This window comes from Sesamum indicum, linkage group LG3 (assembly GCF_026168435.1).
Source record: "Sesamum indicum cultivar Baizhima isolate 11 linkage group LG3, ASM2616843v1, whole genome shotgun sequence".
NCBI lineage: Eukaryota > Viridiplantae > Streptophyta > Magnoliopsida > Lamiales > Pedaliaceae > Sesamum > Sesamum indicum.
This window is the reverse complement of record NC_142659.1, coordinates 30146819-30161261: the sequence shown is the minus strand read 5'-3', so window position 1 is coordinate 30161261 and position 14443 is coordinate 30146819. Positions and strand designations below refer to the sequence as shown.

Here is a 14443-nt window from a genome sequence, read left to right as displayed (position 1 = left end):
AATGGAGTGTATCCTCGTGAGAAACCTATACATTACCCGGAAGTAAGAGTCTTGAAGAAACCTAAACCAACTTAAATAACACATAAGACGTAGTTGATTTACATCACACCTCTTAACTTCTTTGTACCTATTTAATACCAACCCCATCACTACATCACATTTCTTCCCAGGCTTTGGTCATCTTCAGTTCAAATTTTTTGCACTTTTGTTGGAGTTTGAAAGCAATAATTACAATGGGTAGCTCCAACACTTTTCTTTTCTTCTGCATAATATTACTGTGTGTAAATTCCGGGGCGGCAAGAGAATTGCACTATGATTGGACTGTTTCTTTCTCCGAAGCCATGCCCCTTGGAGTTGACAAGAAGGTTCGTCCTTCTTTTTCCTATAATCTAACTTACATGCATGGCCATGTACTTGTGTGTGTGAAATGGATAGTAATGTTTTTCTAAGATTATTTTCGTGATCGATGAAGTTATAATTCTTGCAATTTCAGGTGATTGTGATCAATGATCAATTTCCAGGGCCACTTTTGAATGCAACAACAAATGATGTGGTGAACATCAACATTCACAACAACTTGACTGAATCATTCTTGATGACATGGTATTGTTTTTAGCAAGAACATTAGAACAACCTGGTTTTAGGCTACTTTAAATCATAGTAGGTCTAGATAATGGTACATGAGTTTATGGGATGTTAAGATCTTCTTGCCATTTCCACGTTTTTGAATGTAGGAATGGCGTGCAGATGAGGAGGAACTCATGGCAGGATGGGGTCCAAGAAACCAACTGCCCTATACTGCCAGGGGAGAACTGGACATACAGTTTTCAGTTGAAGGATCAGATAGGGAGTTACTTCTACTTTCCTTCGCTGTTGTTCCAAAAGGCAGCTGGAGGGTATGGCCCGATTCGCGTGAATAACCGTGCAGTTGTCCCTATTCCTTTCGCTCAACCTGATTATGAGTATGATGTACTGATCGGAGATTGGTATAATGCAGATTATCAGGTGATTATGAATGTAGATCAACAACTTTCAAGTACTAATATTAGTTGGTGTTTCACCACTCATTTTGTTGATATTTCAGCTGTTGAGATTAGCTTTGGATGGGGGCAGCGTGCTGCCTTTACCCGATGGAATTCTCATCAACGGCCTTGGACCTAATCAAGCAACTTTTGATTTTCAACCTGGTTTGTTTTCAGCTGCTTGCCTTTATCTGATGTTCTAGATTATTACATTTGATTAGTTATGGAAATTACTGTCTTTGTGGTCATCAATAATGCAGAAAACTTTGTTTCTTGATCATATTTTCTTATCCTGTTTTCCTTGATGATCAGGAGCTACATACAGGCTGAGAATCTCGAATGTGGGACTGAAAACAGCCTTGAACTTCAGAATCCAGGACCACCAGATGCTGCTGGTGGAGACTGAAGGATCCTACACTGTAAAACACTACTATGAGAGTCTGGACATCCATGTCGGTCAATCCTACTCGGTCTTAGTTACTGCAAAGAATCAGACAGAAGGCTCGTCATTTTACATGGTGGCTGCATCCCGTTTCATCCCTGTGGAGCTCATAGGAGTTGGCATTGTTCGATACTCAGGCTTTCAAGGGAAGCCGCGGGAGCCTTTACCCCCTTTCCTTGCATCATATGATTATAAATACTCTATAGACCAAGCCCTGTCAATCAGGTAGGACATTCTTAGTAGAACTGATCATAATGTTCAAGAACTGTATCAAAATTATGTTGGAGCAGATATTACCCCTTGTACTCATTATGTTTTGACAATTTTGTTTGTTGTGTAACAGGTCAGACTTATCAGTCGGAGCATCCAGGCCCAATCCGCAAGGTTCTTACCACTACGGAAGCATAAATGTGACAAGAATGCTCGTTCTGAAGAATGATGTGGCCTTCATCAATGGACAGAACAGATACACCGTGAATGGAGTTTCATTTCTGCATCCAGACACGCCATTAAAGTTAGCAGACTATTATAATCTCAGCAATGTCTTCGTGCCCGGGATCATTCCTGATGCACCATCAAACAGTCTGCCTCACCTAGGCGTTTCGGTTATCGACACTAAGTACCATGACTACGCGCATGTGGTTTTCCAGAACCCTTTGTTCTCGCCTCAGACGTGGCATTCTGATGGATTCAACTTCTTCGTTGTCGGGTAATTAACATGCCATTTTCATTATACTTGTAAGGTACTTCAGAAACAACTCGAAAACCCATCTAACGTTCCGCTCGATAACGTGTTTGAAACTGAAAATGCAGCATGGGGTTGGGCATATGGGATGAGGGGAAGATGGACACGTACAACATGGTCGATGCTATTTATCGTTCAACGGTTCAGGTTTGTGATCACGATGCCATATGTGAACTACAACAGACTGTTGTAGCGAAAACCTCTGTCTGAAACCTTTTCTGTTTTTTGTGTGAAATGATCAGGTGTATCCATTATCATGGACTGCAATCTTGATAGAGTTAGACAACATGGGAATGTGGAACCTGAGATCACAGGATGCAGAGAAATGGTATATGGGGCAAGAGGTGTACATAAGAGTGAAGGGAGTGGAACAAGATCCTTCCAAGATCTCTCCAAGGGATGAATCTCCTATCCCTCAAAATGTCATCAAATGTGGGAGAGCCCTTTAAGTTTTCTAAACCTTATACAGTCAATTTACTCTCATTCAGTTAGAACATAAGATTTTCAATTATGTAGCTTAGGATTCTCAGTAATGCTTTCATCGTTTCATGTCCATAGTAATTTTTTGAACAGCTGATTGATTACTTGTTTATCTTCTACCCCGTCGAATTGAATTCAGACTCAGTACTCAGTATCAGTGGAGTTGTTATTATACATGGCTCTACTGATTTACTTTTGAGTAGTCAAAAAAAGTTACAAGCTCCACGGTATAGATGGTACTATGATCAGCTGAAGAAATGCTAGTTCCCACACTGCTAGCGTACAAGAAATACGCCCTGGTGTGGTGAACATAAAACAGTCATTTGGTGGATTATGGTGAACATGATCCTTCAGGCAAGTTTTAAGGGGATGTGATGAGTGGTAAATGCTCGCAAACAAATATGCGAGATGGGTGTCCGCCTAAAGCCTGGTTACGACAATTGGGGCACTCCCTTCTTCACCAGTCTGATCCCTGTTTGCTTGAATGAATACTTACCTCCCCCTTACCCCCCCAACCCACTCCAAAAACAACAAAGAAAAAACAAGTTAAAGTATAGGTAAATTAAAAAGAATTTTTTAAAGTTGGTTATAATTATAAGTGTATCTTGTTATTCAAAAAATTATAAATAATTCTTTGAAATGACTCGCAAACAATAAAAAAATACTTATAATTATAACTAATCTCATAGGACTCGATGTAATTTACCCTAAAATATATATGTGAGAACTCCTTTCCAAAGGCTGGTTAATTTCAACTATAAATTCTGTATATAAGTATCATACTATGAAATATTTTACCCAGAAATCACAATAATGCTATATACAACATAGCCTAAGATCCATGTATATGATGATGTAAATCTGATGAATGAAAGAATGAATGCTCTATCTGGGATCTTCCCTAGGAGCTAAAAAGCTTGTATCTAAACCGTCTAATATATCCAAAATATTGGCTTTCGGATGTGCCAATCCTCCTCGTGGAGAGCTTCCAGCGCTCCTACTTCCCCAAAGCTTCATCCTCTTCCCCGTCACTAGTTCCTGGCTTTTGCTTAGACCAGGAACTAGCTTCCTCCTCTTCATGACCTCTTCTAACAGATTCTTGTCCTCCAGATTGAGCTCGGCTTTGTGGATTTTGTCGTTGCTATTGCTCAATGCCTTGATGTTGAAGTTCAAGCCTTTTGTAGTAGAACGAAATGGAAGAATTCTGAGCCCGTTATCTCTATATCTTACGAGGCTGATGAGACGATGGAGCCAAGTTACTAGCTCAAGGATGCAAGCATCTGCCTTACACTTATCGGCATGATAGAGGGTCTGTAAGCGAATCACATTGTTCGGTGTGCTTGTTTTCTTGCCGAATTCGTTGCTGTCAGAAAAGAAAACATAAATCAGTAAGTTTCTCACAGCAGGGAAATCTAGGAGACAATCAAATTTTGCACTGACCCTGTGTTGGCCCACTCTCCAACCCATCCAAATCCTTGATGTGCCCTGATTAGAATTGCCGACGTCGGAAAAGAAATGGTGTTTAGTTCATCGACACGCTAAGCCTCATAGTCAAACCACATATTTGTTGTGTTCATTGAATGCTAAAGAAATCTTACTTTATAGTGTCTAAAGCAAGAGGAACAAGCCATTTGAGAGTTTTTTCCATCTCAGCTTTGATCTGAGAAGCTGTGAGCTGCCAAGGTCACAGTGAAGCAGCTAAATCGGGGGAGCTTTCGGAACAGAAAAGGTTAAAAGAATTGAAGCTTTTATCCTACTTTAAACATGTAAGAACACTGTCAAAACCAAGTGAACATACCTCTTCCCCGGCATCGACCGTCTGTAATCGAGAACGAAGAGCAGTCTTGACAGTTGGTGGCAAACCATTGTACAACGTATCTCTCATATTTGGAGGTAGAGAGGTGGGGCGTGACGTCTTTAATGAATTTAAATTAATCAAGATAGAAATATATATATATATATATATATACATAAACTTTAATTACACTGCCGAAGAAATAAATTATGTGATAAACTCACGATGTTATCGATCTGAGAGATTATGTTAGCATAATGCAAAGCAAGGCCAGCAACACCTAGTCTTTCTGGTTTATCGATTGGAAACTTGCCAGTCACCGGCCGGCCTGCCATATTATGGAATAAGTACGATTTACATATCAAATACTACATATGATCATGATAAAGAGGAAACATACAGGAAAAAACAGATACATAAAGCATGTATTCATACCGTTGTCTCCAAATGCTTCAGAAATTTCTTGATGAATGAAAGTAACTACATCAACGAGATTCTCTGTAACCTTCATGATAGATATGAATGTAAATTTGAATTAGTAATTGAAAATTGACATTGTATGGTCAATTGCTGTGATTGTAAATAATTGAAGCAAGTACCTGCTCCAAACTTTTAGACCAGAGAGATTTCTTCTTCAAGCTCCTTACAAGTTTCCTTTGATGTTTTAGCTCACTCTGTAACATTGTGAGACTCTCTCCTGCAGTCACAAAAGAAACTTGAGGTCGTAAAACTGTGCTTTAGGTAATACTAAAGGCTCATCTCCTCGTATGCCTCCCACCTCCCCTCCCCTTCCCCCTTGTAAGAAAGACATTTGAAAGAGTCTCAGTCCAGAAAACATAGTCTTTAACTGAAACCAACATCACGAACCTTTTCGAGGGAGATGCAGTGAATCTACTTCCGCTAGCATCCTGTGATAATCTTGTTCAAATCTGTCCAAAGCATGCAACTCATGATACAACTCCTGCAAATTCACCAGCGTTCAGGTCTTAAGCATCCACAAGTAGAAACACAGAAAAAGCATGAGTAATTAGAACCTATGAAGCAGTATCAAACTTACAGAGGTATGCTGAGCCAGAGTGATCAGTTCGTGCATAGTCAGTTCTGCCTCTTCTCTTTGTTGTTTATGAACTTCAGGATCTGAATCCAACCTGACAGAGCGAGTGAGAGGTGTTTCAGTGGATATCTTTCTGCAACCTAAAACAGAGATGAGAAGCGTAATATATAATGCAAAGGCCTACTTGGAGAAAAATCTGTCGAGATTGTGCCATTGTGGATCTTTACACATATTTCCAAATCTGATAACCTCACGAGAGAATACGTCAAACTCCTCCCTGCACAAGTGTCAAACACAATGCAAACAGCAAAACAGTATAACTAAATATTAGGAAGTAAGAAGGAAACAGAACGGCAAAAGCATGGGAATTGCGAGCAAGAACAGGCTACACTATGGAAATAACATAATACCTTTTGTCAGAAGCAGCAATACTGAGGAGATCATTCATATCGGTCGAAACCAGCCGCCGCACCCCTTCTGAATGCAAAATTTCATTTTTCAAAAACTGGATATTTTCTTCAGAAAGAGATTGCAACAAGTTTGCTCCCTTGGCTATGGTATTGGCGACTTCAAATGCCAGTATTGATATTCTATTTCCCCTCGAAGCCACACCTGTCGTAAATCCACCTGAGTTCAAATTTGTCATGCTGCTGCCAAGAGTGTCCAGAACTTCCACTGCCTTCTCTAACCCAACAATGCCTGCCTTCCCTAGAAATGAGGTGACATGAGGTGCCTGCCATCATGCAAAGTAACTCCCAGTTAATAATAGTTCAACGTCACCGAAACCCAATGGAAATTGAGTTACCTTTGATTCTTTCAAAGGTGAAAACGAAATAAACCAAAGAACAAAAGTGCTAATTTCCTCATTGAATGGAAATGGCGGATCAGACTAACAGAAAATGGGCATAGTGGATCTACTCAGAATTGTTAAATGAAACCCCCTCATTGTACCTCTGCGATTCAGCTCACGCAGCCAAAGCACAAATTTAGTTAATTTCATAAAGAAGTGGCACGAGTGTTTTCCTTCAGTTCCTCCCAGACTATTACTGGATAACTGCTGTCATCTACCATGAGACTTTTTAGCATAACTTCTTCCTCAACCAACCAAACATTCTTATTCTTCCCTAAGGATTATCATTTGATCATCAAAGCATATCATGCTCGCTGTACTAGAACATGCAATCAAAGGATGCAACTTTTCTCAGTTCTTGCCCACTCAAAACAACACCCGATCTCATACAGCAGAAGTAAGAAGATCAGACAAAAACACGCGGCCACGCTTCCTATGATCTTCCGTCTCATAGCTACAACAAGAATTCCACAACTCATTCATAAAAATCTATACCATCAAACACCCAACATACACCCTTTTCACAATCCGAACTCCCAAATCACTTAGTCCCACACTCATCACATGAAACTAAAATCAACAAGAAATCCACAAAAAAGCAGTTTACACTTATAATATCACATACCTTGTTAGCCGGAATTCTGGCAGGTGTGGATGGCTTCAATTCCTGGGAAATCGAGAAGCGCAGCTCACCGGAATTATATAAATCATGGGGTGCCTTCTCAAAGACATCAATTTCAGCAGGATATGAAAAAGAATCATCATGATTCTTGCGCTTTCCAAAACTTCCAATGGATTTCAGCTTCCCTGAAAATCCTGAGCTCTTCTCATAACCAACCTCCTCTGCTTGCCTTCTTTTCTTAAGTGTTCCTCCAGAACAAACCGCTCCCATTTTACAAATATATGCAAATCCTCACCTATTCATACAAACTTAACCCAAAAAAAAACAAAAAAAAAAGAAAGTTGATGATTTTCTGATACCCAATAATCGATCACAATAGAAATGAAAACAGCATTCAATCACAACACTAAAATCTTGCTAACTTAACTCGGAAAAAACTAATATTATATAACCTCAAGATAATTCTTATAATCATAAAGCGTACCTTTAATAAAAGAAGACTTGAGAAATGGGAACGCAGAAAGAGAGTATTTATTTAATTAATTGGAAGTGGTAAGAAAACCGCGTGAAATGGGATCACCAAAATCGGTTGAGAAAAAAGGGGATTGTGTGAAATTTGATCAAAGCAGCAGACTGGGATTAATGTAAACGGGAAAGAATTGCCCAAGAAAAAAAAAAAAAAGACAGGAGAACAAAAACACGGGTTTAGCAGTACTGAAGTCTTGACCTTTTCCGCTCCTCCCTTTTTTGTCTTGTCCTTTATCAAGTAAAAACTGGAGCAATTCCAAGCGGGTTTTGATTTTTATTGCAAGAAGATGAGATGAGTCCCGGCGGGAGGTCGGAAGTCGGAGGGATTTGGCTCACTAGTCCATCAGCTTTTGAGATTCAGTCGCGCAGTAGTTTGGGTTGTCATCATTGATTATAATGATTTTGAGGTTTGAATACAAGTCTCTGTTTTTACAATCTTAGCAATCAATTTGTCTGCTACGGGACAGTCTTTTTACTTTTCAAACATGTTTTTTGTCTGCAGTAGAGTAGTTTAGCACTGGAAATTCCATGGTACTTGGTAGTCTACTTTTTGGATACGTAGATATTACTTTTTAACTTGACATTTTCCATTGAAATTAAATAATAATAATAATAAGAGATGGAGTGGTGCAGTAGTGATATGAGTCAGAGGTTGGGCCTACATTTGAATTGAAATGGTCAGAGAAGAGAAGCAGCAAAAAAGGATTGTTCAATCTTAGTACATACAGTATGGGAATTTATGATGCCGTGAAATAGCTGCATTGCTGTCGTGGCGGTTTGTTAGTGGCGGGTAGCCCCTACTCCCGCAATTCGCATCTCCCTCTTCTCTTACATTCACGTTCTCTTATTATTATTCCTACGTTAAGTAACCCAAAGTCCAACCACTCTTATATATATATATATATATCCCAAATAAGAGTTGAAAAATGTAGTAAATAGACGAATAAAGTATATCAGCGTCAGCCTTCATCTATATTTCTCATACTTTGACTCTAATTAGGAATCCAAATAGGGTGTGTTTGGAGCGGATTTCTCAAAACCCAAATATACTCTCCATTTGGGACCATCATATTAGATTTGATGCACCCTTAGACTTAATTAATATTGTTAATATATTCAAAAGATATATATTTTTAAAAATAATACTAACATACCTTATATTATTCAAAGGTATTTTGTTGTAATTTTGTATGTGTGTATTTTAGTAATTGAATTATTAAAATTTTAGAATATATATTTAATATCATTATTTAAATTTATAAAACTATTATTCTAAATATAAATAAATTATACATATTTTTTTGCATACATACGAATATATTTTATAATAATATATATATATATATATGAAAAAATCGAGACAAGCCCGAATCCAAAACCTGATTAAGCCTCAAAACCCATTGCCATCCTTAACTCTTGGCCCCAAAATTAAGAAAACAAGCGGGTGTGCTGGACTTGTTTGGATCAAATTTTGGGCCAGTGAAATCAATTTTTTGTTCAAATGGCACTTCCATTTTCACACCTCAATTCGTTATCCATTTCTTTGGTTAAGCCCCAACGACAAGTTCGAATTTCACTTTTGAGAACAGGGTGGGAGCTTAGAGACTCTGCCCGTAGATCCAATTGCCTCATAAACATACATGATCAACTCAGTTAATTAATTATTAATAAAAATAATGTTATTTAAATTCGGATCAAATATATAATTTCTCGTGCGGTGGTGATGCGTAATTCAGTAGGATGTGATCTTTTAAAAGAGGTGATTCAAGATAATTATCCTAAATGCTTAGTAGTTCCTAAAAAGAAAAGTACGTTAGGCTAATCGATATGGATCCAGAAAAAGATACTCCAATGACTAAGTCAGCTCAAGTTTAAGATAATAAATGCAATCTCAATAGTAATGATGTGCGAGTAATATATATATTTTATTATAAATATCATAAATTGAGGATTTATAGAGCAAAATGTGGCCATCTTTTGGTTCACGTGGCATTGTCTAGATCTCGAATCATCAAGGTGGGTCGAGTTGGAGAAAGACACGGCCCGATCCAAGATTACAAAAAACGTGACCCGCCGAGATAAAAAGACCCGAATCCTTGGGCTCTATCAAAACCCTTATAAATTAATGAGTGAGTTTATAAATCACTTAAAATATTTTAGAATTGAGATTATGACATGTGTTGTGAAATATGGCAGCAATCGAATTGAGATTACTACATAATTTATGTAATAATATTGATTATTTTAAGCATTTTGTGTAGTCTTTAAAAAAAAATATATAGTTTATATAAATAGTATTCACTTTTTTATTATAGATGTACATATAATTTTTTAAGTAGTCTGTGTAGAGAGACAATGGATAAAGAATATAAATATAATTATCCCATATTTTTATTAACAACTAATGATGGTAATTCATATTCTATCACACCCATATTCAACTACAAACTGAGTAAAGATCAAAAAAGAAAAAAACTTAATTCATGATAAACAAACCAGCAGGGTTTTATTAATTATTACACATAAACACACACAGGAGTTTATAGTATTAGTATTAAATGAGCAGTAGGCTTCCCACCTCAGGACTCAGGAGAGCTGACCGCAATCAGCAATCATAACGGGCTTCGCTGTCCGGCCCGAAGACGACCCCACCTTCTCAATAGCCTTCACCACGTCCAGCCCCTCAACTACCTGTCCAAATACCACGTGCTTTCCGTCCAGCCACGCCGTTTTCGCTGTGCAGATGAAGAATTGAGAACCATTCGTGTTCGGCCCAGAGTTCGCCATCGACAGAATACCCGGTCCCGTGTGCTGCTTTATGAAATTCTCGTCCGCGAATTTCGACCCGTAGATGGATTCTCCTCCCGTGCCATTTCCGGCGGTGAAGTCGCCGCCCTGGCACATGAACCCCGGGATCACGCGGTGGAAGGTGGAGCCCTTGTAGTGAAGAGGCTTGCCGCTGCGACCGACGCCCTTCTCTCCGGTACAGAGGGCTCGGAAGTTCTCCGCCGTGCGCGGAGTCGTGTCGGCGAACAGCTCCATGACGACGCGGCCGGCCGGCTGGCCGCCGATTGTGATGTCAAAGAAGACTCTGGGGTTTGGCATTTTAGGCGGTGGGAGTGGGATGTTTTAGCAATTTGAAGTGAGTAGTGGCGCAGAGTGCAGAGAATTTTATAGGGGTGGGGCGGTGGTGCAGAATATAGTGGTGGAGATGAGACGTGTGACCAGGATGGGAATCTGTTCCAACTTCCATATGCGGTGTTATCTGAAACGTACACGGCAGCATAATCGTCGACTCATCGTACTCTTCTGCATCATCAGCGGCTAACATCGCAGCTAGGGCACAGCATAAATGAAGATACATTGAATTGTGTTTTCAGTGTTTTATTTTGGTATTTTAGAGATAGAGATAAAAAAATAAAAATAAATAAATATTTGTTAAAAATAGATGGTATGTTTAGATTTGTATTTTGAGTTAATTTAAAATATTTTAAAATAAGTGGTGTAGATTTGATGTTTGAATTTGAAAAATAAAAATTTGTTTATTGTCGAATCATATCTCTTTTATATATATTTATATATAAATGTATATATGTGAATATTATATGTTTAATATTGTACTTTTTGGAGACAAAAAATACTGTTTATTGTAAAATCATATATCTTATATAATATATATATATAAGTGTATATATATATATTATATAGAAAGTTGAAAAATAAAAAAAAACACACAGATAAAGTATAAAAAACACAAAAATTAATATTGAATGTATTTTATCTTGTCTCGAAAAATTGCAAAACATGAAACAAACATAGTGGAGCAGAATATTTCATTTTTCTTTTTAGAACAGCCGATACCGCTTAAATATACATTTAATATGAAAACCTTTCAAAATTTTGAAAATATAAATTGTGAGGTAAATTAAAACTATATTTTTAAAATTTTATATAATTATAAATATTTTTTGTGCATTAAAAAAACGCAGTGGTCCAATGGATATGGACTATGCTCAAAACTTGGGTTGAAGCAAATGCAAATCTTGAAGGAGGGGCCTGCAAGAAAAAGCCAAAAGATAAGAGAAAAATGTAAGAATAATTGATAATGTGTTTGTGGAGTGCTTAGAAAATATTTAGAAAGTATTTAGAGAGTAAAATAGGCGTGAGAGACGTTAGAGGGTCTCATGAAGGTGTCTGGAAATGCCTTCAGTACGGAAGAGTAAATTTGTATTTATAAGGGGGTGCTATCTTCGGATAGGGCTATCCACGTTTTTTGCTATCCACGTTTCCTCCATTTACGGGAAAAGTGGGTGAATATCATTTGGATAAGTCATAATTTATTTCTTATTTTTTGTTAGGCGTGCTTTTAAATCCTTATATTCGAGTTGGGAGAACCCTTCATCAGTAAGAACTTCTAACCGCTAGGGAATCCAAGCTGTCAAGGAGTCCAAGACTTTAGAGGGACCTCCCTCATCTACAAGGAGTCCTGGCTGCTAGGTGGTGTCCTCATTGTTAAGGCTGATGTGGTCCAATGTGAATGCTGACCCAGGATAGATGAGATGCCACGTGGCAAAGTGGTTGCCACATGTGTGGGCTTTTTGGGGAGAACATTTTCTTGAACTTTGATCATGGTCCGAGTAGGGGATGCCTTCAGCCTCCTCCTTTTGCCAATTCATTTTTTTGGGGGGGGGGGGGGGGAAACCAACAATGCTGCTTGTCAGGTCCTCTTGGACCTCTTAAAATGTTACGGGTTTCTCGTTTCTTTCTTTTTTTTCGATCGCTTGGGCCTCTTTGGGCTAGCTTATTTTTATGCACATCACTTCTCATTGTTTAAAAAATTATAAAAACCTCCTCAAATAGAAAATAATTATGTAGTCCCTAAACGATGAGGTGAATATTTTACTAGTTTATAATTATTTATTATTTTAAAAATAAAAATATTAAAAAAAGTTTATAAATAAATAACTTATAAGGAATATTAGTTCATAAAATATTTTATATTTTTAATAAATATATAACATTATAATTCATAATCCAAAAGGGCATTTTGATTATATCAACATAAAAATGAAAGAAAAACCTAATGTAACTAACATGATGGGTTTATTATATATGGACGGTGAAATAGGGAACTTCTCAAACAACAAAAATATATTTATAATTATGACAAATCTCATAAAATATAATTGCAATTTATCATAAATTTTAACATTTGACACTTTTAACCATAATTGTATTGCAAAAAACGAAAATAAGAAATACATGCCCTGGAATAATTTATACTGATATATTTCTTTTGGCAAAATTATAAAATTAGTCCTGCAAGTATAGAGGGGTGGCAAAATTAGTTCTGTAATTACTGAACTAGCAATTTTAGTCCTATACATTTTAATTTAGTGGTAATTTTAGACCTTTAGGCCAAAATTATCCAAAATTAGCCGGACAAATTGGAGCTTAGGGTTCCGTTTGCCAATTGGTCTTTAACTTAAACACGTGGCATCGTACATGGCTGCTGACGGGTAATTTTGGTCAGAGGACTGAAATTGCCACTAAATTAAAACATATAGGAGAAGTCAACCGATGATGAGACCATAAAGTGGATGGTGCCGTTGATGGAAATTGATCGAACGAATGTGTGCGTTATGGGGAAGCAAATATAGGGGTGTTGGTCCTTCGATGAGATGATCGCTAGTGGCGGAGATATGACGTAAAAGCTAAAAACTAGTAGCGGGTGAGGCAAAAAAGTGGCAAAAATAAAGATGAAGAGAGCAAGCTGGATAGTGGACGAAAATGGATGGACTTGGGTGCAATTAACTCGCGGGAGGATGGGGAGTTGATTGGTGGTGGTCTCGAACAGTGGGTAGGTAGGACGGCAACGAATTTTGATGAAAGAGAAAATAAATATAGAATTTAGGACAAATTTATGATCAACAATTGGGGGCGCATTTAAACTCCGATGAAACACATGCTGTAGGGTTAGAATTAATATCGTACGGCGAGTTCAGTGGTGGTGCGCATTTCGATGACCGATTGTGAGGTGGTGGTGGTTGTGCTGGGTGGTAGTTAACCATTCTCTACCACGTCAGCATCCACGTAAGATGCTAATTGTGTAATTAATGTTAATTTATTGCCGAAATTCTAAGCCCCAATTTGATTTGTCAATTTTTTGTCACTTTTGGTCAGAAAAGACTAAAATTACTATAAATTTAAAATATAAAAGACTAAAATTGCCAATTTCATAATTATGGGATCAATTTCGCCACCCTCCATACATACAGAACTAATTTTATAATTTTATCGATTTTTTAATTACACGACAGTATATTAAGATCTTCCGAATACATAAAATCTATTGACTTATTTTTTTCCTTGTCTATTGTATTAGACCAATCATTTTGTATTCTATAATATTTATATTTTTGTATTGATATCGTCCTTTATCCATATATAACATGATATTTTGTAATAAAAATTTTCAGATTCGTTTATTCCAAATTCTTTTGAAATGACGAATTTGAATTTAGCTTAGCATTTGAAATGAATGAATTTATATATTTTCTTTTAATTTCAACTTCACATATTTGGAATATCTCATTTAAATTTATAAAAAAGTTATTCAAGAATTCTGAATTCATTTGATTAATTATTTTATAAGAACTGAAAAAGATTAATTATTAGGTATACTTCAAATTCATCATAAATAAGTTTTTAAATTTTAAAATTTATGAATTTGATTTTGTAAGTCAGATAAATTAAATTAATAAAACTGAAATTCATTTATTCCGAATATTTTGTTTAATATAATCTGAGAAAGAATTGGTGGCGCTGGGTTGACGCAAGGGCATTTGCTAATTCCATCCAAAAACCAATGGACCTAATAACGACTTATGAAAATACCGTTTATG

General features: G+C 37.0%; 3 protein-coding genes and 1 non-coding gene across 5 annotated transcripts; 2 read left to right on the top strand and 2 right to left on the bottom strand.

Annotated features, from left to right (window-relative positions):
- The first annotated feature begins 182 nt into the window (after positions 1 to 182).
- SKS18 (SKU5 similar 18) lies at positions 183 to 3164 on the top strand. The gene is made up of 8 exons (XM_011076695.3): positions 183 to 365; positions 494 to 603; positions 735 to 1005; positions 1085 to 1187; positions 1335 to 1689; positions 1808 to 2173; positions 2278 to 2356; positions 2452 to 3164. The coding sequence occupies exons 1-8, from the start codon at positions 234 to 236 to the stop codon at positions 2656 to 2658; spliced, it is 1623 nt and encodes a 540-aa protein (XP_011074997.2). The 5' UTR covers positions 183 to 233; the 3' UTR covers positions 2659 to 3164.
- Positions 3056 to 3162, top strand: LOC148788881 (small nucleolar RNA Z279/snoR105/snoR108). The gene has a single exon (XR_016065028.1). It is a non-coding gene; the product is annotated as a small nucleolar RNA Z279/snoR105/snoR108 (small nucleolar RNA).
- A 256-nt stretch (positions 3165 to 3420) lies between the features above and the next one.
- Positions 3421 to 8039, bottom strand: LOC105159583 (protein PSK SIMULATOR 2). Of its 2 annotated transcripts, none has more exons than XM_088878468.1 (13): positions 7738 to 8039; positions 7014 to 7318; positions 5949 to 6271; positions 5723 to 5815; positions 5542 to 5632; positions 5352 to 5445; positions 5084 to 5181; positions 4920 to 4989; positions 4709 to 4812; positions 4488 to 4604; positions 4288 to 4364; positions 4130 to 4174; positions 3421 to 4052 (listed from the first exon to the last, which is right to left on the bottom strand). In XM_088878468.1, the coding sequence occupies exons 2-13, from the start codon at positions 7278 to 7280 to the stop codon at positions 3575 to 3577; spliced, it is 1857 nt and encodes a 618-aa protein (XP_088734594.1). In that variant the 5' UTR covers positions 7281 to 7318; positions 7738 to 8039; the 3' UTR covers positions 3421 to 3574. The 2 variants fall into 2 exon arrangements, with proteins under 2 accessions (XP_088734594.1, XP_011074996.2); XM_011076694.3 differs by having other exon boundaries at positions 7495 to 8038.
- Positions 8040 to 9907: 1868 nt separating this feature from the next.
- On the bottom strand, positions 9908 to 10871 carry LOC105159348 (peptidyl-prolyl cis-trans isomerase). The gene has a single exon (XM_011076387.3). It carries the CDS (start codon positions 10641 to 10643, stop codon positions 10125 to 10127), a length of 519 nt encoding a protein of 172 aa, XP_011074689.1. The 5' UTR covers positions 10644 to 10871; the 3' UTR covers positions 9908 to 10124.
- Between the last annotated feature and the right edge of the window lie 3572 nt (positions 10872 to 14443).